Below are 22,576 nucleotides of genomic sequence, written 5' to 3'. Positions count from 1 at the left end.
AAACTACTTGCTTAAGAAATGTCTCAGGATCAGATGCTGAGGGTACAGGGCTGTCCCAAATGCTACTCACCGTTTTAAAACAGGAGTACTTGTGGCACCTTAGAGACTAACCAGTTTATTTGAGCATGAGCTTTCGTGAGCTACAGCTCACTTCATCGGATGCATAGCATATCGTGGAAACTGCAGAAGACATTATATACACACAGAGACCATGAAACAAAACTTCCTCCCACCCCACTGTCCTGCTGCTAACAGCTTATCTAAAGTGATCATCAAGGAAGGCCATTTCCAGCACAAATCCAGGTTCTCTCACCCTTCCCCCCCCCCCCCCCACACAGACTCTCCAGCAGGAGAGTGAGTTTGTATGTGTGTCTGTGGGGGGGGGGGGGGGAAGGGTGAGAGAACCTGGATTTGTGCTGGAAATGGCCTTCCTTGATGATCACTTTAAATAAGCTGTTAGCAGCAGGACAGTGGGGTGGGAGGAAGTTTTGTTTCATGGTCTCTGTGTGTATATAATGTCTTCTGCAGTTTCCACGATATGCTATGCATCCGATGAAGTGAGCTGTAGCTCACGAAAGCTCATGCTCAAATAAACTGGTTAGTCTCTAAGGTGCCACAAGTACTCCTTTTCTTTTTTCTTTTTACGAATACAGACTAACACGGCTGTTACTCTGAAACCCGTTTTAAAACAGTCACTCTGAAGTGATGTAGCCCCGTTGGTCCCAGGATATTAGAAAGACCAGGTGGGTGAGGTAATATTTTTTTTAGTTGGTTCAATAAAAGCTATTACCTCCCCCACCGTGTCACTTTAAAGTGGTGTCTTTTTCCAAACATGTGATTTGTAATAGGATTCAACTGATAATTAGAAATGAGGGAGGACCCTACACAAATAAACCTAGGGCCCTGTTTCCATTTGCAGTGAAGAGAAGCATGTGTGCGCTCACTCAGATTGTACTGTTGGGCCAGGCTGCTCTGTTGTTGTGAGTAGATAGACTAAAAACAAATTGGTTAAAGTCCTGATCTTATTCTTCAAAAACAAAACAAAACACCTCAGTGACTGGCTGTATGAGAGGCTACCATAGAGCAAACAAAATAACTGCTGACATAAAGTTTGCATAAGGTGTACTATGATTGAAAAGCTAAAGATCTGCCCTTGGTGTAAAGCTCATTTTAAATGAAGGCTGCTATTAACATATTCCCATAATCTCCTGTTCCTAACTACTGATCTACACAAGAAAACTCTTTTTTTCAGGAAGTGGCTTTATTCTGTAGAAAGGGTCACTAAAGCTTAAGTTCAAACCATGTTTTTACTTTTTAAAAAAGGTTGGTTGGTGGGGGAAAATCCTTGATTGCATGAGCCTCTGGTTTCCAGCTGGGAAACACGCCTGCAACTGCTCCCTGAAGACATGTTTCTCTTGAGGCGTTGGCTTGTCTTTGAAAGTAGCTAACTCTCCATTAACGTTTTTCCCGCTAGGTCATCCTATTTCAATATTGACGGCGCGAACTCTTCCTCATCTGTCCATAGCGTTCCCACCACCGCTGACCCTCAGCCGCTGAAACACGGTGTTCAATCGAAGGCCGTTCTGATCAGTCATGCAGGAGAAACTCAATTCAGCATTCTGTTTGCACCGACAGCATCTGACAGCCAATGTTCTTGCCTCCCAGCAGCACTGCCAACAGTCATGGTTTTTCTTGTTTCTTGTGGACCTGCAGAATGACAATGAGCCCCAAAGGCACTGCCATGCACAGCCCAAGTTAGTGACCCTACTGCACTTTCACTGTTGCTTCCAGCGTCCTGGAACAGGAAAAGATCATTACATGCTGGGCCCGAGGTGGTATTGATTATTACCTAACAATACAAAGGAAGGAGGGAGCAAAGTACTTGGGCCTGATTCTGACTCGCCCCAGTGTAACACTGTTGGTTCCATCAGGTTACGCCTGATGTACATTACTGTAAATGAGATCTGGATCAGGCCTGTTAGCTCAGCCACTTAGCACTCATTTGAGCCAAATTCACCACTGGTTGTAACTCTACTGAAGTTAATAGAATTATGCCAGCCAGAAATATGGCCCTTCATCTTCAAAGAGATTTAGAACCACTAATCCATTAACTCACCCTGCGAGGTAGGTAAGTAAATCTTTCTCCCCAATTTACAGGTGGGAAAACTGAGACAGAGGCTGATGACTTCCCCAGGCTCACAAAGGGAGTGGGTATCATGGCCATGATTAGTGCTCAGAGGTTCCTGACTGTCATTCCTGCCCTCAGTGTGTTAGAGACACATCCATCCCAAGGACCATCAGCCACATCTTTTGTTTCCTGGCAGCCTTTTCCTTGGAGCCATTTCTCACTCCTGAATGAGTGATCCCAGGAGTGTATCTGCACCAGACTGCTGGCCACTGTGCCCACTGGGGTTAGGAAACAATACATTTCACTACTAAAATTCCAGATGAAAGTTGTGTCTTAAATAAACAGGGCTTGATTCACTCTGACAGACCCCAGCAGAAGAACCCTAGCAGCAAAAGTTTAGCCAGTGAGAATGGTCACAAGGGCTCTGTACACCAGTGCTCCATGGATGTTGTAGCTAGCCTACATCCAAACAAAAACGGGCACTGTCCCACAGGAGAGTGGGTAGGACTCAGCATATCCCTTACGCAGCCTCCACTAGCTGGACTCCTCTGGTGGCCCGGCAGCTAGTTAAAGCTGTCCCTACTTGGTGGAATTCCTGGTGGCGGGATTCCTGTGAATCAGCCCCCAGCGCTCATCAGCCTCTGCTGGCCCCAGGGGTTCAGTTCCTGCTCCCTTGCCCTAGTGGTGCGTGAATTAAGCCTGTAACTTCTAAGAGATCACTTTACATCTTTTGCTTTACATTTTCAATATAGTGAGAGTGACACTAACTAGTTTAAACTGCACACAGGGGGCCAGTAGGAACAAGCGTTGGCTGAGCTCATGCAGCAGGCAAGAACAGCGTGTGTTTTTTTTGTTTTGTTTTGTTTTTTTGAAACGGGCCATGCTGCTAGATCTGGCAGCTTCTTTTTCATGAATACCTCGGTCTTTGTTGTACCCCATTTCTGGTGTTTCACGGCTACTCCTGGCTAATGCTCATTGAGGTGAGAGCACAACGCTCTGACTAGGCCACAATTCAAAATGACAGCTCAGAAAGGGCCAGGGTGTAGAGTGTTCACCCCCTTCTGGTGAGTGCTTACTCTCACGAGCAGTCGCATTGCAACCACTGAGTAAGGGCTCAACAACCCGGTCCCGAGACAGGAAAGAAACACTGCAAAGATCCTTCCTAGATAGTAATAATAAAAGGTAAACAATATTTGAAATTAGTATTTGGTCCCTAACAAAATCTCTCTCCTGTGAGTGCTCCAGCCAACCTTGCTGGTGAGATTTGAAGGCAGCTTTTCCAAGAATGTGAGGTCCTAATGTGACCCATCAGTGTGTGAGACCTGTCCCTCTCTGTGCCTGATCCACAGAGGCTGAGTCCACCAGCTATACAACCTGGCTTTATAGCTCAAGCTGCAGAGACTCCTGCTTTTAGCTCTGGAGGTCCCTGGTTCAATTTCCAGTTTCAGTCAAGATGGCAGCCATCACGCTACCATTAGGCAATGAGTATTTTCAGCACTGCAGCACCTTTCCTAGTTGTACCCTGTTATCTCACTGTAACAAAGCTTTCTAGGCATGTGGGTCTAGCTCATTGCGAGGTGGTGTTCACCAAAGTAACTTTGTAAAGTAAATTGCATAATGAGCAGATATGGACTTCTGTTGAACATCAAGATCTATTGATTGGAGAAGTAACTGAGCAAAAACACATCTTGAGATTTGCTGAATTTACAAGTCAATATGTCTCGTTGCAGATATTTATTGTTATGATAATTCAGCTAGGCCAACTGTACCCAACAGCTAGACGTTGTATCCACACTTTAACATTTGAAAGGGCAGATGAAGTTAGAAGTCCATAAAATACTATTATTCACCTCCTGAAAGATTAATAATAGTTTCCATTGAATTCAACCATCATGAGACTGGTGTCTACCCATCTGCATCTGTGATCTGATTGGTTAATGTTGTTCCAGAACTCAGTATTATTGCCCCTTTGAGGAGGTGAATGAAAACAGATGCAAATTTCTACCAGTCAACGATCAGCCAGATTTTTGTTTTTGTATTAACAACGAGCGAGAGAACGGCAACAGCTGAGCGTTCAGATTGTTGGTATGTGTCACAGTGAGGCTGCAGTGAATTGGTCTGTGTCCACATGAAATGGCATTGATGGTGACATGCTGCTTGGAAGGGCCACTTTCTCCCCCATCTCTGCTTGCTCATGCTAATGAATGTTTTGTTATGGAACTAGTGTAATACAGTAATGGGTAGATGTTCAGTTTAAGATGGTGAGGGTGAGACTCCAGACTGTAACTTGACCCCATATGCCATGGTAACTGAGATTTCCACAACAAGGTTTTATTGAGGGAGACAAAGGTTTGGTGCATTTCTCTTCTGTCTCAGCAGCATTATGAGCTGGAGACTGCGGAATATGTCTGCTAAACAACTACTTAGTTACTGATCAAATTTGACTTGTAATATGTACTGTACATCAAAGTTCTTTTAACTGTTACCACTGACAGGATCAGAATGCAAAGCACAGGGCTAATGTGTAGACATTTCTGACCAAATATATATCGTGTAAGTGGAGTCACCACTAGCTGTGTAGAGAGTATTGCACTGTACAACTCATGCTCAAGGAAGATCTCTTCAGTAAGTAGCCACAGCAGCTTTGCAGAAATCAGACTCTGACGTATTAAGCCCAAATTGTTTGGAAGAACTGGAAGCAATTCAGCTTGTGCAGTTTTAGAGCTAACTATTGTGTATGGAAAATACTCAACTGTACCAAGAATGTAAGAAATACTCTAATTTATTCAATACTTTGTTTCACAATGCATTTCACATTGACTGTTGCCATTGAACAAAACCTTATCTCAGGTCATTCGCATTCATCTCCTGTCTATAGATTTTTTTTTTTTTTTTTTAAATCCTTCTCATTTACTTAGGTTATTCAGTAATTGCCAAATGGGTTACGGTGCAGTGCTGCAGACTCTGTGTATTACAATATTCCAATGGCTATTTACAAAAAATGTTATAGACCCACCCAATGAGGTTAGCCAGTGAAAGATGAACTTTCCACTAGAATTTAATACGATAAATAAATCTGATGGGGGAAGGGACTGAAAATGGAGTGGTTTAAAATTTAATTCCCAAAACATTTTGTTGATTTTTGGCTCATGTTGGTTAACCCCAGTGCCCTAGCTAATGATGCTTACACAACATAATACTCGGGGTGGGGGCTAAATCCTGCACTACTGCTGTCACTGATCTATTCAGACCTTGTAATATGAGGCCAACTATAAACACTTCTCATAATTTTATTTCAAAAGCAGATCATTTTGTTGTAGCATGCTGCAATTACATGTCTTGGCTACAATGGTTAAAAAAATCCTTTTGAATGAGTGGACAGTCAAGACTAGTATTTATTGAAAAAACAAAAACTAAATTGTAAGCACTTTTTTGTAAAACCAATGTCTGTTTTGTTACATACTTTTAATGTTGTGCTTTGTAAATGTCTGATTTGTGTAATAAATAAAGTTCATGCAAGTAGAAGTGCTGGCACTTACATCAAGAAAATGATGTAATTCCATTTGATTTGATTTTTAAAATTATTTTCTGGCTTACTAATCAAACAGCAACCCACCCAGTTTTTCTCTATTATTATTATGTTAAAGGAGAGTTCAACAAATGTTCCTGGTAAATGGATATAATTTCCTAGTTAGAAAACCAGTTGTTAAAGAATAACTGGTGTACGTTATTACAATGATCAGTCAGTATCAAAGTAGTGAGCAAAAGAAGGGTAAAGAAATACACCAGGACAGCTAACTGGGACCTGGGGAAATAATGCTAAGATGGAGCTGAATGCCTTCAGCACTGAATTTGAGGCAGTCTCTTTAGTACATTGTTTTGTATGTTGAGGCTTAATAATGTGTATATATTGATCCTACTACACTGCACACCTCTCAGGAATATTAGGATAAGTATAGTAAGCTTATTTCCATGGCTTCATGTGAACGTAGTTAATTAAATGATGGTTCCAATTTTATTATGCTAACAAAGGCTACAAAACTACATTCACATAATGGTAGGGACTGATCTAAATCCACAAAGACATTCAGACTTAAGGATAATCAAATTGTTTTCCAAAATCAGGGTAGAAGCTAAAGCTGTGTTCAGTGTTTAGGTTTATATCCAGTTATTTCATCCCAGCCTTTCCGGCAGGTGCGAATGATCCATTCATGTTCATCATCATCTGAAAGGGAGAAAAAGAAATTGTCAAATGTTACAGATTCAGACCTGCTCTTTGCATAGAGTCCAGATCAGACAGGCAATTTTCTCTGAGGAATAAATGTATTTTTAAAATACTTCTTGCTTAGCCAACAGATCCTGTGTACAGTTTTGTTGGCATTTGCCAAGATTCAAACATATATAACAGAAGGAAGTGACACCGGTTTTATGGTACTAGATCTGATCATTAGGCTATCTGATCAAATTAACTGTTTGGAACTCATGCAAAAAATTGTAACACTTCCTTGTATATAGTATAATTTCTGGTCTCATGCTCATTTACAGTGTGATACCAGTACCAATAATGAGGACCTAAAACTTTATCGATGCTGGTGTCAGTTTATGAAAATTGCAGTTGGTGAAAAGTCCAGAGTCAAAGCCTGGTTTGTTTGAATTTTTTTTTTTACAGCTCTTCTTCCAACATTATTATACAAAAATGCCACATTACAACAGATAGCAACAAGCTGATGGAAGTACTTTAGACAATCTTCTGCATCTCCCACAATTATTCAATGTCTGTCATGTTATCTCTCAGAGAGAGACAAGGTGAAAAGTGAAAACCCAAAAGGCAATTTGGAGAAAACACCTATCCAGCAAAGTGTGAATAGAAATATTTTGAATAATTACAGAAAAGTATAACTTGATAAACATACGTAGTTAGGGTCTGTCAGTTGAAGGGACTAAAAACAGCCTGTCTGAAAAACCTGTTTGATAGGCTTTTACTTGTGTTGGTGATTGAAAAAAATCTGTGTTGCAGATCAGATAAAAATATTAATTATATCGCTTTAAAGAGTACCAGTATCTATTTTCTTATTCAAATGAAACATACTGTAGCAGAGCTACTTCTGTTTACTGTCATCTTTACAAATTCCGATCAATGTTTGCAATTTGTGCTTCTAACCAACCTAGTTCCAAATGTCAAGGATTTTGTAGCAATGCAATCAGCAATGCTTACCTGAAAGAGAACATACTGACCTTGTCAGATATTTTTAAAAAAAGAAACACGGTGCTAGTGAGGAATCAACTTCTGAAGGGAGACTTCTGCTTATGCGTTGGGCCTTTATTATGTTTATATAGCAACCTTTAAGTTTAAAAAGTCATATAAATGCAGCTGTGCTGATCTAACAAGGAGAGAAGCAAACAAAGGGTATATGGCAAAGAGGTGCCCCTTTACTTAAAAACTTAAGTTTGTTCTTAAGTCCCATTGACTTCAGTGGGCTTTAGATCAAACCCTATCTGCTCGTCTTTTCCTTTTTCTGTTTCCCTTTCCTATTTTCCCTGCCATCTTAGCATCTTTTTTCATTCATGGTCAAGTGGAACAAGTGCAGGCACTCACGGCCTGGGGGTGCTGCTCATGCTGAGCCCTGCTAGAGCACCGGTGAATGGAGACTTAACCAAAGCATATGCCCAAGCTTTTGTCCCAAGTCTAAACGGTGGCACTTGTCACAAAACCCTCTACAACCAGCAGTCAGCAATGCTTGTGAATCAGAGGAGATTTTCCCCAAGAGCACACTACTGTGTGTTACTCTTCTGCACACAGTTACTAATTTATACACACAGCAGTTATTTGAGCTTGTCACCTCTCTCACAATTCCACACTCAGGGATGATGTTTTGTAAAAGCTTACTCTGCTATGAAGGGGGCTGTGGAAAAGACTGCTGTATTGCTCATGATCTCTCTCATTAGTTTAGTCTGTAGATGTGCTTTAACTGCTGTTATGCATGATACAGTGATATTTTCATAACATACCCCAAGTGGATACATTGCTTTCTCTGTCCACCTCAGCAAGTATATGATGCATCTTTTGCTCTATTCCTTGGCATGAGTACAACATTAATAAAACACCCAATTATAGTGTTCTTTCTTTCTGTCTTGAAGGAAATAAGCCAGGAGAAAATAAGCACCACCAGAATAACTTTTTAAAAAGGATGACTAAAAAGAAGAGAAAAAACACTGAATTTGTTTAAGGTCTGACACTGAAGTCCTTAGGCGGACACATCCCACTGAAATCTGTGGTAGGACTGCAAAGTTGGCCCCTATGGGTATGTCTACACTGCAGTAAAACACCTCCGGCTGGCCCAGGTCAGCTGACTTGGGTTGGCAGGGCTTGGACTGTGGGGCTATAAAACTGCAGTGTAGATGTTTGGGCTCATGCTGGAGTCAAAACTGTGAGACCCTGCAAGGGGGGAGGCTCCCAGAGCCCAAGACAGGGAGTAATCAATAAATCATGTGCAAGCTGTGATTATTTTGCATGTCAAGTTCTATTTCTGCACTCCAGATGCTCCAATATTATGGAGACGAGGCCATGAAGTACCTAGATGAGCTAGATAGTGTGCAGACTGTTAGTGTCTATATGATTATGTACCTCCTCAATGTAAGAGTTGTTACTCTGGACGTGTAATAACTGCAAGAAATGAAATTGTCTGTTTCTGTCAAAATGAGGAAATCAATCAAAAACTCCACTTGCTAAACACCACCTGTATCCATTGCTTACTTTGATAAAGATCATATTGTTCAGGAGCGTTGCATGAAGTGAGCAAACTGCCTTCCTGGTAACGAATCTGCACTGGTCATGTAATTCTGCTGCTCAGCTGACCAATATGAAAGGCACAAGACGTTTTTGACTTCAGTTAATGAGTTTTCAACAGGAGCCTGGTCCACCCAGCTTGATGCAGAAGGAAACTTATTTTTCAATAGACGACATGCACATAAGCCTTTTCTTCTAAGGATTTTAGTCTCTCATCCAGGCCCAGCACCACCATAGCTCAGCTCACGCAGCCATCTGATTCTGTGCACAGTAAGTATCAGCAAATAAGCATTGATAAAGACTACGTACAGTTTTCACAAAGACTGAATTGTAAGGAGATGTCCCAATGGAGTCAGTTATTACCAATTTACACTTTGAATAGAAAGAAGAGCTTGTCTGGTGAAGGGACTACAGCACATTGTCCTACCTTAGGGCACCCTCTGCTTCATTTAGAGGAATATAGCAATTACCCCACTGGATCTGACCTGTGATCCATTTATTATTATCTGTATTACTGTGGTGTCTAGGAACCCAAGTCATGGTCCAGGACCCCCTTTGTTCAAGGTGCTGTACAAACAAAGAACAAAAAGATGGGCCATGCCCCAAAGAGCTACAAATCCAGGTTTTAGTCTCTGACAGTGGCCTGTATCAGCTGCTTCAAGGCAGACGCAAGAAACCTCATAGTGAAGAATTATGCAATAATATGTACACAGGGAAAGCATCTTCCTACCCACTCTCATTTAGCAATTGACTTATACCTAGAATCCTCCTAAGATTTTGACTACAATAACATCTTGTGGCAATGAGTTCACCCAGTTAAGTAGGCACGGTATAGAAAAGCATTTCTTTGGATAGTTTAAGTTGGCGGCCTTTCATTTTCATTGCATGTCTCCATGCTTTGCATTACGGGAAAGGGATATATAGGAGCAACTGATCTACTTTACCTATACATCATTATTTTGTATACCTCTATCATGTCCTCTCTTCTTTGTCTCCTCTCCAAACAAAACCATGGTATCCTTTCTATATTTCTGACCCCATTCATCACTCATCCGCGGACACCTCCTCTTTCTTTTCTGAAAGCGGGTGATTAGAAGGTAACATTTTATTTGGGGTGAGGGTGTGTCACAGGCTGGCATATTTTCAGTATTATTTTCCATCCCCTTTCTTATGCCTCCTAACATTTTATTCACAGCTGAGCTGCACTAAAAAGAGAAGCTGGCTGAAAACGGCATATGGAGCTGAGAACTCACCCAAGTGGAAAAGAAAGTGGAAGTGAGCTGGCAGGGCGCTATCTGCAAACCTCCACTCACACTCACAGTCCCACTGACTTCTAGTCATTGTCTTCGATGGGGCTGCAGCCCTGGAAGGTAGGTAAAATGCACTGGGAGTCACAAAAAGAAACAGGGACGCCATATCCACAATGAAGGACCTTGAGCAAAATATCTGGAACCTCCAGGACTATTATCCAACTAGTGGCACCTCACAAATATTCCTTAGACTGAGGTAAGGGAAATGAAGGATCCTATTCAGGATAGCTAGAGGAACCACAAAAATATAGATCCAAATGGCTCCAGGGATTAGCTATGTGTAAAGAGGCAGAGAAATATTAGAACATAAAGAGTTAAGCTATGGTTAAACATACTTTTGCCACGCTAAAGAAGACTGGTTGATAATTACTGTAGTTTTAGGGCTATTTGAATCAGTGCAGCTGCAACCTCTTCAGTAGTAACCCCTGAAACAAGACAAACTGGGTTTATTGTACTGAACAAGTCTTAAAGCTCCTCCCTGATTGTTAATAATTGGCAGCAATGGACTTAACAGCCTCTTGACTACCCTTTTTACACTCTACCTGACTGTGCAGCTAACAATTTAAATCACAGATGCCGATCCTTCTTTGTGGCAGCTGCTTGTTAACTACACGTTCCCCTTTTTCTGTCGCTGGCGGCTTCCATAACCCTGCAACACCAGGGTTAGACTGGAGAATCACATTTCATCAATATTTAAAATGGAATTAAACCTTGACATTTGATTAATGCTACCAGATAGCTTGTTGTAATTACGTTTTTACAAATTGCGATTGTCTGAATATGTTAATATGATTGTCTGAGCACATCTTCACCTTCAGAAGTAATTTTCCTTAAAAAAAAAAAAATACAAACTCTTTAATCAACTGTACATTATCATCCTGGACAGAATTAGGTAGTATGTGGTTCTTCACATTGTGTATTGAATTTTATTTCAGCTCATTTATCTTTAAAAGTTTATTCTTTCTCCGTTTTCTTCAGCAGCCTCAGTAGAATATACATTCATGAAATATATTCTGCTAAAATGGGCTACTTTCATGTTCAAATTTTGAAAATAAAGGACATTGCTTTGTATGAAAACATTGATAACATCCAAGGAGGCCAAGTTTACTTAATAACTTATTCTAAAGTTAGTGAAATCTAATAATTTGCACAAAATATAGTTGAAGTCTTGAGGCAAACTGAGGACTTGCTAGATGAGCCATTAGAATACATCATTTGATTCTTTTGAATGATTTCTGTGCCTTTTTGTTTCCATCCAAACTGTGATACTCTACCTTCCAATCTGCTACAAGCCAACAACAGGCCTCCACCACTCTGCTAAACCGTATTTGCATCTTTCTATAATCTCCCACGGCATTAATACTTGATGACTCTCACAAGGAGAAAACCAGGCACTGTCCCCTTAAACATCCTGTATGTTAGAATGTGATTGTCTGCATCTGTGTTAGGGCCTGATCCTGCAATCCTTACCCACAAGAGCTGTCTCACTGAAGCTAATGTGACTACTAGCATAAGTAAGAGCTACTTTGCCTTGAGCAAAGGTTGCAAAAGAGGGCCTTTGCATTGTCTGCTCCTTGGAACAGAAACTATGTCTTCTTCTAATCTATGTCAGTGCCAAGCATATTCTCAGTGCTTCGTAAATAACAACAGCTGTTCATTGTCTCACATACCTGACTCCTCCCATCACCCATGGTGCAGTTTATCATGTTCTTCCATTCCACAATTATAGCCATCTGTGATAGCATCAGAGCCATCACATCTACTGCCTCTCCCCAAAATCTCCAGCACCCCCTTCCTTACCACACCTAACTTCAACAACATCAGTGCTGGCAAGAAAATGGAAAATATGTATCCAATTAACCTTTACTTCCACACGCAAACTCTCACCCTTCCATTTCCATTTAATTGCGTAAATCCAAAATGGCCTCAAAATGAACTTTCCATCTCCTACAAAACTTGTTTTCACACGTACTATATAGCTGAACACAAACCCCTATACTGTTTGGGTCAAAACTTTCTAAGTGGATTCGCAATGGGATGGCTAACACACAAACAAAGTTGTTGTTCTTGGCATGCTGCTATTTGGAATTTAAACCTTCACAGGTTTCAAAGCGATAATTATATTAGGCTCAGGAAACCACAATGAACAATATATCAGCAAAGGCTACAGTTGTTTACATGATTGCAGTGATTTAGTAATGTGATGCATGTATTAATATTAACACCATGTTAGCCATGCTAGCTACAGCAGAGAGGGCTAATCATACTGGTTAATAAACTGCTTTTTTGAGTGGGGTAAATTGACTAGTAAAACTTAGAAGCCAGATTCAATTTTTAAAAATGCTCTCTAGGTTACATAGCATAGAGTTCTCAATTATAGCTGTAGCTTGCACAGCCTTTTGCTGTGAGGAAGACATAAGTATATATTTTGCAGTCATGTCCAAAATGTGCTAGATGCTTTCACAGGGAAGACACAGTCCCTGTACGACAGAAAACACAATCTAAAAAGACAACAGCCAGTGAAGGGTGGGGAAAAGGGTACAACCAAAGTGATCAGGGTGATGACAGTCACACAGCACTTCATTCTATGAGATTAGGGTATTTTCTCTTTAAATTAAACACACTGAATTCCTCCCCACCCTCAGTCTTCCCATTCAACCCCCTTGACTTGGCCCCACAGCAGTCCCCAGTATCAATCCCAGCAATCTTCTCCCCGCTCTCTTATGTTTGGGTTTCTTCTCACCACCCAAAGAGCAGTTTGTTCTTAAGGTAAATAAGTGAGTTAAATAAAGATGTTACTTGGTAAGTTTCTTGCTAGTATTGTAGAAGATGGGATTGTGGTATTCCTCAACCCTTACTCCTGTAAGAAATCCCATTGAAAGTCAATTGATCTGTATTATTTGTTAAATGCTGTCTATCAGCTAGGCACTGCACAAGACAGACTTTAAGACAAGCCCTGCCCCCAAAAGCTTACAGTTTAGAAGACAGTCACAGGAAGATGAGATGAACTAGGAGACCCAGAGGAAGGGGTTTATAATAACAAATATTCTGTCCCTCTGGTTCATCTAATATTTTCCATATTTTCTATCTGGGGGCTTCACAGAAGTGGGGGTTTTGGAAGATGGGGGAGTGGGACATTGGGGAGTAGCATGAATATGGAGCAGCACAGAAGAAGATAAATGATGGGAATAGAAGAAGGGTGGGGAAAGGGGACATCAGGGAACATAATAGGAGACAAGATCCAAGACACAGTTTGGAGTAAAATCGAGCAACACCTTGAGGTCAAGGGAAGCAAGGGGAGCGACTTGGTCAGATGGCCAACAAGTAAGATACTTTTTGCTATGGCATTTTGGTGGGATTAGACTGGAATATCAGATAGTTCAGAAAGAGGAGTGAGCAGCAGGCAAGGCAGGAGATGACGAGGACAACTGTTTTAGCTGTTTGGGAAAAAAAGCAATAGGCTACTCAGGCTCATAAGGACTACTTGTGCGAGCAAGGGTTACAGGCTTGTATCTATATGTATGTACAGACCTGAGCACAACTTTTTCTTCACCTGTCTTCGCTTGTTTTTCAGGAGAAGTAAGCTTGCCAGCCCCAAGCAGAGAGATCAATGAATTGCAAACAAACTGCATTTGTCACAAAAATATGTAAAATTTAAAATTCACTGGATTTGTCAAATTGATTAAAAAAAAATCCACAAAAAATAGACACAATTTGTTTTGTTCAGAGCCCAGAGGTAAAGACTAAGCACTTCAAATTAATTTCTGCAAAAGCTTTTTTTTTTTTTTTTCTAAACAGGTCTGGCTCCCAGTCCTTGAAGAATATACTGATTACCAACAATTTTTCAGAGCTTTACAAAAACATTATGTCTTTTGTTGTGTGAAACGCAGAATCAGCCATCTGGCAATTGCCCCAGAGCTAAAATCTTTTACATGACATATAATTCAAAATGATTAAATATACAACAGCAAATAGCTGTAGCATTGCACTTGAAATAGCATGAACTTTTATTGCCGATCAAAACTGATTTCTTTAGCTTAACTAGTATCCATAGAACAATTATTTGAAGAGCTTTTAAGAGTTTCAACAAACAGGAGCTAGAGCTCATTTACATTCAGAATCTTAAATCTAATAAAAGAGAAACAAATATATAAATTACTAAATAATCTTGTCTTATAAGTAGACATTCAAATCACTAGGAAGCTAAGTTCAGTCGAAGAATGAAAATATTATTCTCTTTATGTAGATATTTTGTGGTGAAGGGCTTTTCTTTTCCTGTACCTTTGCAAAGGCATCTGCCAAAAAAGTTCTCAGATTCTCAGGCAATGACTAGGGGCTAGTCTGGAATCAGAGCATTCACCCACTGCCTACATCAATAGAATGGGCAACATCAGAGGAGCGCAGAGGAGAATGATGTTCAGCAAGTACAGTACATCTTTTCCTGCAGTAGAACAATGTTTTTAAGTTTAACTTGCTGCCTCATATCTAGAAAGTTCCCTAGGTCTGCAAGATTGCTAAGTCCTCGCCCCTCTACCAATTCTGATGTCATCTAGAGTCACTGGCTGCGAGAATGAGCACACAACCTGCTCACATTTGGTACTTGCTAAGAGCGGTATGGAAAGTAATACACTGTGCATGAGTAACGCATGATTTTCAAATAGTTATGGCTTTATTTCTCAACTACATTTCTTCAGACAAAGCAAAGCCCACATTCCTCACTGAGTACTCTGTACACACCACATCTAAATTGTAAGACAAAGCCCCTGAAGACAAGAAGCGTGCACGGCATTCCTCAGAGACTGATGGGGAAGAACCCCCGCCCACCCCTGGGTGGGTGGAGCCACGACACGCATGCCTGCCCTGCCAGAAGCAGAGGGGCAGGACAGGAAGTATAAAAGACAGCTCAGTTGGGCGAGAGCCGCTGGAGGACACAGATGTCTCCTGCCCGTCACTGGGGCATGAGCCTGATGGAGACCTCCACTGCGCCGAGGACCTGGAGGTTCTGCCAGAGCCACCTGCTGACAGGGACACCGAGGAGCTGTTTGGGACTGCCATTAGCTGTATACCCCAGGGAGACGGAGGACAACCCTGAGCAACAGGTACACAATGACAGGAGTGTAGGAAATAGCCTAGAGACACCAGACTTTAGCCCAGTTGTGTTGTTGTCTGAATCCAGGTCAGCATGTTTTGGCTGGATCCCTGCTGATTCAGTGATGGAACCATCTGCCACTGTTAGGGCCCTAGGCTGGCACCAGGTGGAGTAGGGTGGGCCCAGGTCCCCCTACCTCCTGCTGCCAACTTCACCCCTGGAGTGACAGCCTCCCTACCTTAGGCCAAGAGGCCTGCGTTTGTCTGCTGTCTGCCAGAGCTAGGATGTCAGACTGTTTGGTGCTCCACTCTGCCCAAGGGCCTGAGCCCCCAAGACTGGTGTTCCCCCCTGCCTGAGGGCCTGAGCCCCAAGACTGTTTGTGGTCCTGCCCTACCTGAGAGCCTGAGCCCCAGATGGCTTGCTGTCTGGCCCTGTTTAGAGGGCCAGCACCTCAGAGATTGCTAATTCTCCAGTAACCCTTGCCTGAACAGAGGCCCAACTATGAGGGGGCGTGGCCTCCCTCAGATACTGATAGGGAAGGATAGCCACACACATCTACACAATTATTGAATGGATTTTGTCCTTGGATGATCCAGAAGGGATAAATGGAATTTTTTCAAATTTTTCAAGATGATTCACTTTCAGGTTCATTCAGACCAAGCATGAGAAGTTTCAGTCCCAAGGGTAATGTTAGGAGGAAGCTGCAAGCGTGTGATTACTGAGGTTTAGAATTAAAGTGTCATCTCAACCTTCACTATAGTCATATTAGTGACATGTAAATAAACTCTTGATGTTCTAAAAATACAGCAGTTTAAACTACAGAATAAAATAATACTCCTGACTTCTAATAGTAATAATTTACTCAGAAACTCCGCACTTGAGCACTCTGGGACTTTTCTTTTAAGTCACAAGATGCTAGGCTTGTCAAAATCATAACTTGCTTATTGGCTGCTTTGTGACTCCAGCATTAAAAAAACCTTTCCTCTCAATAAATAATAACCTGTCTTGAGTCTCTTGGCCAAATTCTGCTCTTAGTTACACATGTGTGAATCCATAGTTAACCTACTGGTTTCAATGAACCTACCCTGGATTTACACTGGTGTAAGTGAGAGAAGGATTTGTCTCTGCCTCCTCTCTAATGTTCTATAAAGAGACAAAGGTACATCAGGTACAATTCCACATGCAGAGGGTCAACCCCAAGGCTTATGCACCATCTAAGTCCCAGAGGAGGGGCAAGGAGAACAGGCAGCAAAGCAGAATCCATCTCAGACTAGGAGAAGCAGGAGCAGGAGTTGCACCAGTTAAGTTAGCATCAGGAGGACGGAAGCAAAGGAAAGCATATTACATCACAAACGTCTTTGTTTTGTTATCAGTGGGGCAGAACTACTAGTAACACTCAGTTATCCCCTTTCTCTCCACCTCCTCAGCAGGGAATGACTTCTACTTCTAACTGTAATTTCTCTTTGAAAACTATGGCATCTAGTGTCTACACTCCCAGAATGCCATAGCTCTCCTTTAACCCTGGAATTTGCTCTCCATTTGACAGCAAATCTAAAATCTCATATTTTATGCTTTTCATTGAAAGATGCAAAACTCTAGATATTCATCTTCAGGTCTTTGTATTGGCCAGTCAATAAAAATGGGGTCATGAGTATGAGTTCTCAAAGGCTATACTCCTTTAGTGGCAGTAGGGGGGGTCTAACTCCAAAATGACTGATTGAAAAATGTGAACACCATTTCTTCTCACAAATAGGTATTTCTGCATGTGTTTTTATGTCTGCAATTTTGTGTATTAGATTATATTGGGGGGAAAAAAAGAAAAGATCCAAAAAGCACATGAACAGACTACAGAAATTTCAGTATATCCCCAAGGAAGTTTATAAACTGAGAAATAATTTCAAATCTTTTTTAAAAAATTGAAATCCTTGTGACTAGTAACACTAGGAGAAATGAAACTATTGCTTTCATTATGCACACTGGACCTGCTCTCAATTACACTAGGACTCCGTTGCACCACTTGGCAGTGAGTTAATGTAAATGAGTCTCAGGCCCTCAATATTTGTGAAACTGAAGTCCTGCTAACTGAGGCAGGAATCTCTATGATACCCTGTGTACACACATTGCATTAAAGAAAAGCAAACTGCAACAAATTCAAATGGAGCCTTCTCTTTTCCTTGCTAGAAAGATGTTTTGATTCATTGATTGTTTGGCAGGAGTGTCAGTGCCAAAGGCAGAGTGCCTCCTTTCCCTGCTAGCTCAATCAGCAATGAAGCAAGCAGCTTCGCAACAAACAAGGGTGAAAGGCTGGAGTATCCTCAAATCCCACTCCCAGACCTGAGGAAGATGGTGTCATTTGGCTAAACCTGTCAAGCTGTTGTAAGAGCTTCCTGAATGCTTCCTACCATCTGCTTTTGATGCTTTCAAGACTTGGACAGAAGCCTGGAGGTTTTCCTGCTTTTTCCTGACCAACCTATAAAGGAATAGTTCTGGATCTGTTCCCTGTCATTCCAACCTCTTTCCTCAGTTTCTTCTTCCTACAGCTGTTTTTTTTTTTAACTGCAGTGGCCTTGTGCCCTGAATTATTTCTCTTGGGGAAGTCAACATTCCTCTGATGTCGAACAAGTGCTGGATCTTTCAATTGTGTTCGTGTTCTTAGAGGAAGGGTATGGCCTACATGATACATTCCTCCTTCACACCCATGTTGACAAATTTAACTTTACGCTAGTATTGGATTCTCAAAGGAATGTTAATATAAAAGAGATCAGAATAATGTACTGCATATTCTACTTATAATTATCTTGTTAGACTGCATTCTATGATGTGATGTCAGTGAATATCGATTGATACAATCTGTAGGCTACAGAAATAAATGTAGCTAAGGACAATGAGTTCAAAGCATACATTTAAAAAACAATAAATTGAATTCCTAGGCGTTCCCGCATGTACTAATCTGTGCAGGTTCCTGTGTTTTTGGAAAGCATTTTACTTATCTTACTCATCAGTAGGCCCACTCTAGTATTTTGGATCAGTGCCATTTGTAATAATCTAAATCAGTATTTATTGAGGGTTTATGAAACAGGCTAAATACTATAGGGTATATTTTGTAGCAGATGATACCTACAGTTCATTTTGTCTCTCCTCTTCCCTGCTCTCCTCCCCCAACACTATATCCAGATTTGTAAACGCACTCAGGACATGATTCCGCAAGTGTGAGCACTGACACAATCCAGCAAGGCACTTAAATATGTCCCTAATTTGAAGCAAGTGAGCAGTCTCACTGCAATCAAAGGGACTATCCCTGTGCTTGAAGTTAAGCATATACTTAACTGATCAGGGCAAAAAGCTTGACACCTTGCGGGACTGAGCCCATTGAAAAGATAGATATATATCTTGAAAACACTGTCTTGCTGGGTATCATAATGGAGAATGAGTCTTCCTGGGTTTAAAAGCTATTAAATATGAATCAAATGTATTTATTCATATGTGCCTGTGAAAACATCACTTAGAATTTCGTAAACCATGTGCAGGATGGTTTATACAACATTCCTTGGAGTTAACTAATTAATACAAGCAATCCATGTTGTTTGAAATATTTTAGCTTAGTAGCTGCAGAACTTGAATACAGGTTTTTAAATTTCAGCTATAATCATACATGATAGAATGTATGTGAAACAAAGTCAACTTACACTGAACTTCAAGATGAAAAAAACGCATACCTGCATTCCTCAAAAACCTGAGTTTGTAATCAATGACAACTCTGGTATTAGGATTATAGAATCCATCACCACAGTCATAACAGCCTGTTGGAATTGTTCTGGGAGGATCTAAGTTTGTAAGCTGAGAGATACCTGAAAAGACACAGTATAATTTATTAGAAAAACAAAAAATCCCATTTTTTTTACAACTGTACTCTTTTATCAAAATAAATAATGATAATAAATATATATTATTTTACATCTCTGTAACACTTTCCATCACAAGATTTCAAAGCATTTAATAAACTTTACTAAATTAAGATTTCCATCACTCCTATGGTAGGTAATTATTATGACCATTTTGCAGATGGAGAAACTGAAGCACAGAGCGGCCCACCCAGAAAATGTCTGGCACAGAAAGGAAGAGATCTTGGTTACCCTTACTCACAGTCCTGTGATTTAGCCCATAAGACTAATACTATGAACATGCACTGAAAACTCCAAAATGAGTCCAAGAAAGCCTAGCCATGGCTTAAAGAGACATGTCATTGTTCACTATGCCAATATATTATTCAGTGATTATCACATAATTTTTTCACCTTTTAGTCATAGATGAACTAGTAAATGTGTCTAACAGACACATTTTATAGGCTGGACATAAAGTAAGTACATATTTTCGTATCCACTGAAAATTTGTCATTTCCAAGCCACACATTTCATGTACCATGCTGTTTGTGGATTTCTGTTATTCTTTCAGGTGCTTTAGAACATTATGCAAAATTATGAGTGCAAGATAATATATTTTCTTTTGTTTTATGTCCCAGCTTTCTGTAATAAAAATATGTCTAGAATGCAGTGAATGTGAAACCCATAAAAGGCTTAATCAGATGTCAGAAATTGCTAGGTTACAATGTCCTGCCCTCATGACATGATCACTCAAGAAGAGACTATTCACCACATTTGTCAGTGTCAAGTGGATGGAGTTCTGAAATAAACCAGAATGTTCCTGCTCCAAGTTACTCATGTAGGTGAATTAGTCTCTCTTAATAAACATAGTTGTTGGTTTAAATCCTTCCAGACACAAATGCAACTCAGTACCTGCTGGTTTTAGACCGGAACAGATTTCTGAATAAAATCTTCTGTCGTAGCCATCACAATAATGCCATTTTTTATCTTTGAATTCAAGACCATCTGCAAAAGTGTATTTCCCCTGCAAAACAAATTCAAGTACCGAACTAGTAAGTGTGATGAATGGAGTGAAGAATAACAATTTTTTATATCCATTACCAAGGATGCATGTTATCTGAGAATAAATAATATATAGTTTTGTTCCACATTTAACTGCAGATGGAAATGATGCCTGCAGATCCATGAGAACCACATTCCATAACCAAATCATTTCCCTGTTCAGTGGGAAATAGCTATTGTACATGCAATAGGGGAAGCCAAAATTGAGAGTGAAAAATGGGAAAGGTGCTGGTTTGATAGCTTCCACTTCTTTCATGATACAAACATTTCTGAATGTACAGTCTTTGAACCAGGGAGAATTTCCCCTAAAGCATATTTGCAGTAACCTTTGGGAGTAAAGGGGTTTTAACTTTCTTTTGAGTACAGAGCAGGGATCAGACTTTAGATAAGATGGGCATACCCCCACCCAATCAGTTTCCTATGACTGCCGCAGGGGTTGGCCTAGGTGAACTTCCAACCTCCTCGTGTTCTATTCCTATGTTTCTAAGCCTTCAGGATCACATCTAAAGGACTAGTGATATAATACCTCTTTCGATATTCCGCAGTCCCAGATTCCTTCATATTTGCTTCTATTAGGAAAATACAAGGTTCCTTTGCCATGAAACATTCCATCTTTCATTTTGCCATTATATTTGGTTTCAGTTGGGAGAGTATAGCGGCCTTTCCCTTCAATCCTGTGAATGATAATCAGGAATTGTTTAAGAACATTTAACTAGATGTCCAAAAAGGCAAAACAACTGACGAAGAAGGCCTTACTGGTTAAAAAATTGACCTGGTTTAGAGGGGAAGTGAAGGGAGCTATAAAAATAATTTTAAAAATCAACAAATTGAAGGAAGGGGAGGTTGATAGTAATTAATATAAATCAGAAGCTATGAACTGTAGAAAATCGATGACCATCTTTAAGCACCCTTAGAAAGGGTGAATAATAATGGCTGTTATTTACAAGGCAGCTTTCATCCAACAACCCCCCAAAATGTATTTCAAACTGGATTTACAAACAGGGATCAATGTACCCACCATTTAACCACAGCCATTTCTGGGGCTTAACAGTCCATAGCACCATCACCCAAAAGTTTAGGACAGGATGTGAAAACACTTTTTGCAACAGGAACTACAAGTGGAATGCTAGGGAGACAAAACTGAATCAGCCTTTAAGAATTTGGCCAGGACAATAAGGCAAACACCCCTAATTTTGAAAAAAACAAAACATCTGCCATGGGATCTTTAATAACCATAAGATGTTGGGTTTACATCTGATCCAAAATGTGATGACGATGACAGCAGCAAAGCACCCTCTATCAGCAGGCTGTGGCCTTGGAAGGACGCGTGCAACCTACTGAATCACCAACATAATTTCCTGTAGCATTTGTACGCTACTTACAATTAGTAATAGGACATGTCCTAGACTCTTCCTCCCACTCTCCAGTGTCTCCAACGAGGCAGTGTGGTTGAGTGATGAATAACATGAAGCCGGTTTATCCTCACATCCCCCAGCATGGTAACTTTAGCCCCATTTTACAGACAGTGATGCAGAGAAGTTAAGGCCCAGATTTTCAAAGATATTTAGGCTCCCAAAGATGCACATGGGTGCCCAGTGGGATCTTCAAAAGCACCTAGATGCCTAACTGCCATTTCAAGGGGAGTTGGGAGACAGACGATGGGGCACTTTTGAAGATCCCACTAGGCCTATGTGCATCTCTAGGTGCCAAAACACCGTTAGAAATCTGGCCCTAAGCGACTTGCCCAAGGCCACTGGAAGCTGTTTCAGGAGCAGGATGAGACTGCAGCTACGCTTCCCTCCCCATCCTGGGCTGTGCCTCTCTCGCATTAAAAGGTCCCAATTTCCAAAGAGGTCCTAACCCAGTCTTGTACTTCCACTCCTGCAATTCTGTGGGCACAAGCAAGTGGGCGTGCAAGGATAGTGCATCTCGGAGCTTTCCCACTTGAGGGTTTTCACACCCAGAGATTTCCACTGCCTAAGACTGTTCACGCTGGGGAATTTTCATACCCTGCATTTCACAAAGTGCAATGGCCCAGCACTGTGGGGTGATGGCCCAGCCCTGTCCGCCCGTTCCCCAAGGCTGCCCCTCCCCCCTCAGCCCCAGCCCCCACCTGCCATGCACATAGTCTCCGAGGTAGGTGCTGCCCGTGACCTCCATGGGGCCCGCCCGGGATGCGTCCTGCCCTGGGCTGGGCTGGGCAGCAAACTGTCACCATGGTAACAAGCCGGAAGGCGGGGCATGAGGAGCAGGAGCAGGCGGGGACAGAGAACAAGCCCCGCCCCCTGCGTCGTCGACGCGCCGTTGACCCGCTTCTCG

General features: G+C 41.2%; 2 protein-coding genes across 3 annotated transcripts in view; one reads left to right on the top strand and one right to left on the bottom strand.

Annotated features, from left to right (window-relative positions):
- The window catches only part of LHX6 (LIM homeobox 6), a 46,633-nt gene extending 40,987 nt beyond the window's left edge, over positions 1–5,646 (top strand). For both annotated transcript variants that reach the window (XM_074974062.1, XM_074974063.1), the window contains exon 10: positions 1,475–5,646. In XM_074974062.1, coding sequence (XP_074830163.1) covers positions 1,475–1,495 — 21 coding nt within the window. In that variant the 3' untranslated portion in view covers positions 1,496–5,646. The remainder of the gene's footprint in view (positions 1–1,474) is intronic.
- On the bottom strand, positions 5,008–22,567 carry MORN5 (MORN repeat containing 5). The gene is made up of 5 exons (XM_074974065.1): positions 22,371–22,567; positions 20,784–20,931; positions 20,108–20,219; positions 19,031–19,162; positions 5,008–6,353 (listed from the first exon to the last, which is right to left on the bottom strand). Exons 1-5 carry the CDS (start codon positions 22,415–22,417, stop codon positions 6,274–6,276), a joined length of 519 nt encoding a protein of 172 aa, XP_074830166.1. The 5' UTR covers positions 22,418–22,567; the 3' UTR covers positions 5,008–6,273.
- Positions 22,568–22,576: the final 9 nt, after the last annotated feature.

Source organism: Natator depressus, chromosome 16 (assembly GCF_965152275.1).
Source record: "Natator depressus isolate rNatDep1 chromosome 16, rNatDep2.hap1, whole genome shotgun sequence".
Lineage (NCBI taxonomy): Eukaryota > Metazoa > Chordata > Testudines > Cheloniidae > Natator > Natator depressus.
This window is presented reverse-complemented; position numbering and strand designations above follow the sequence as displayed.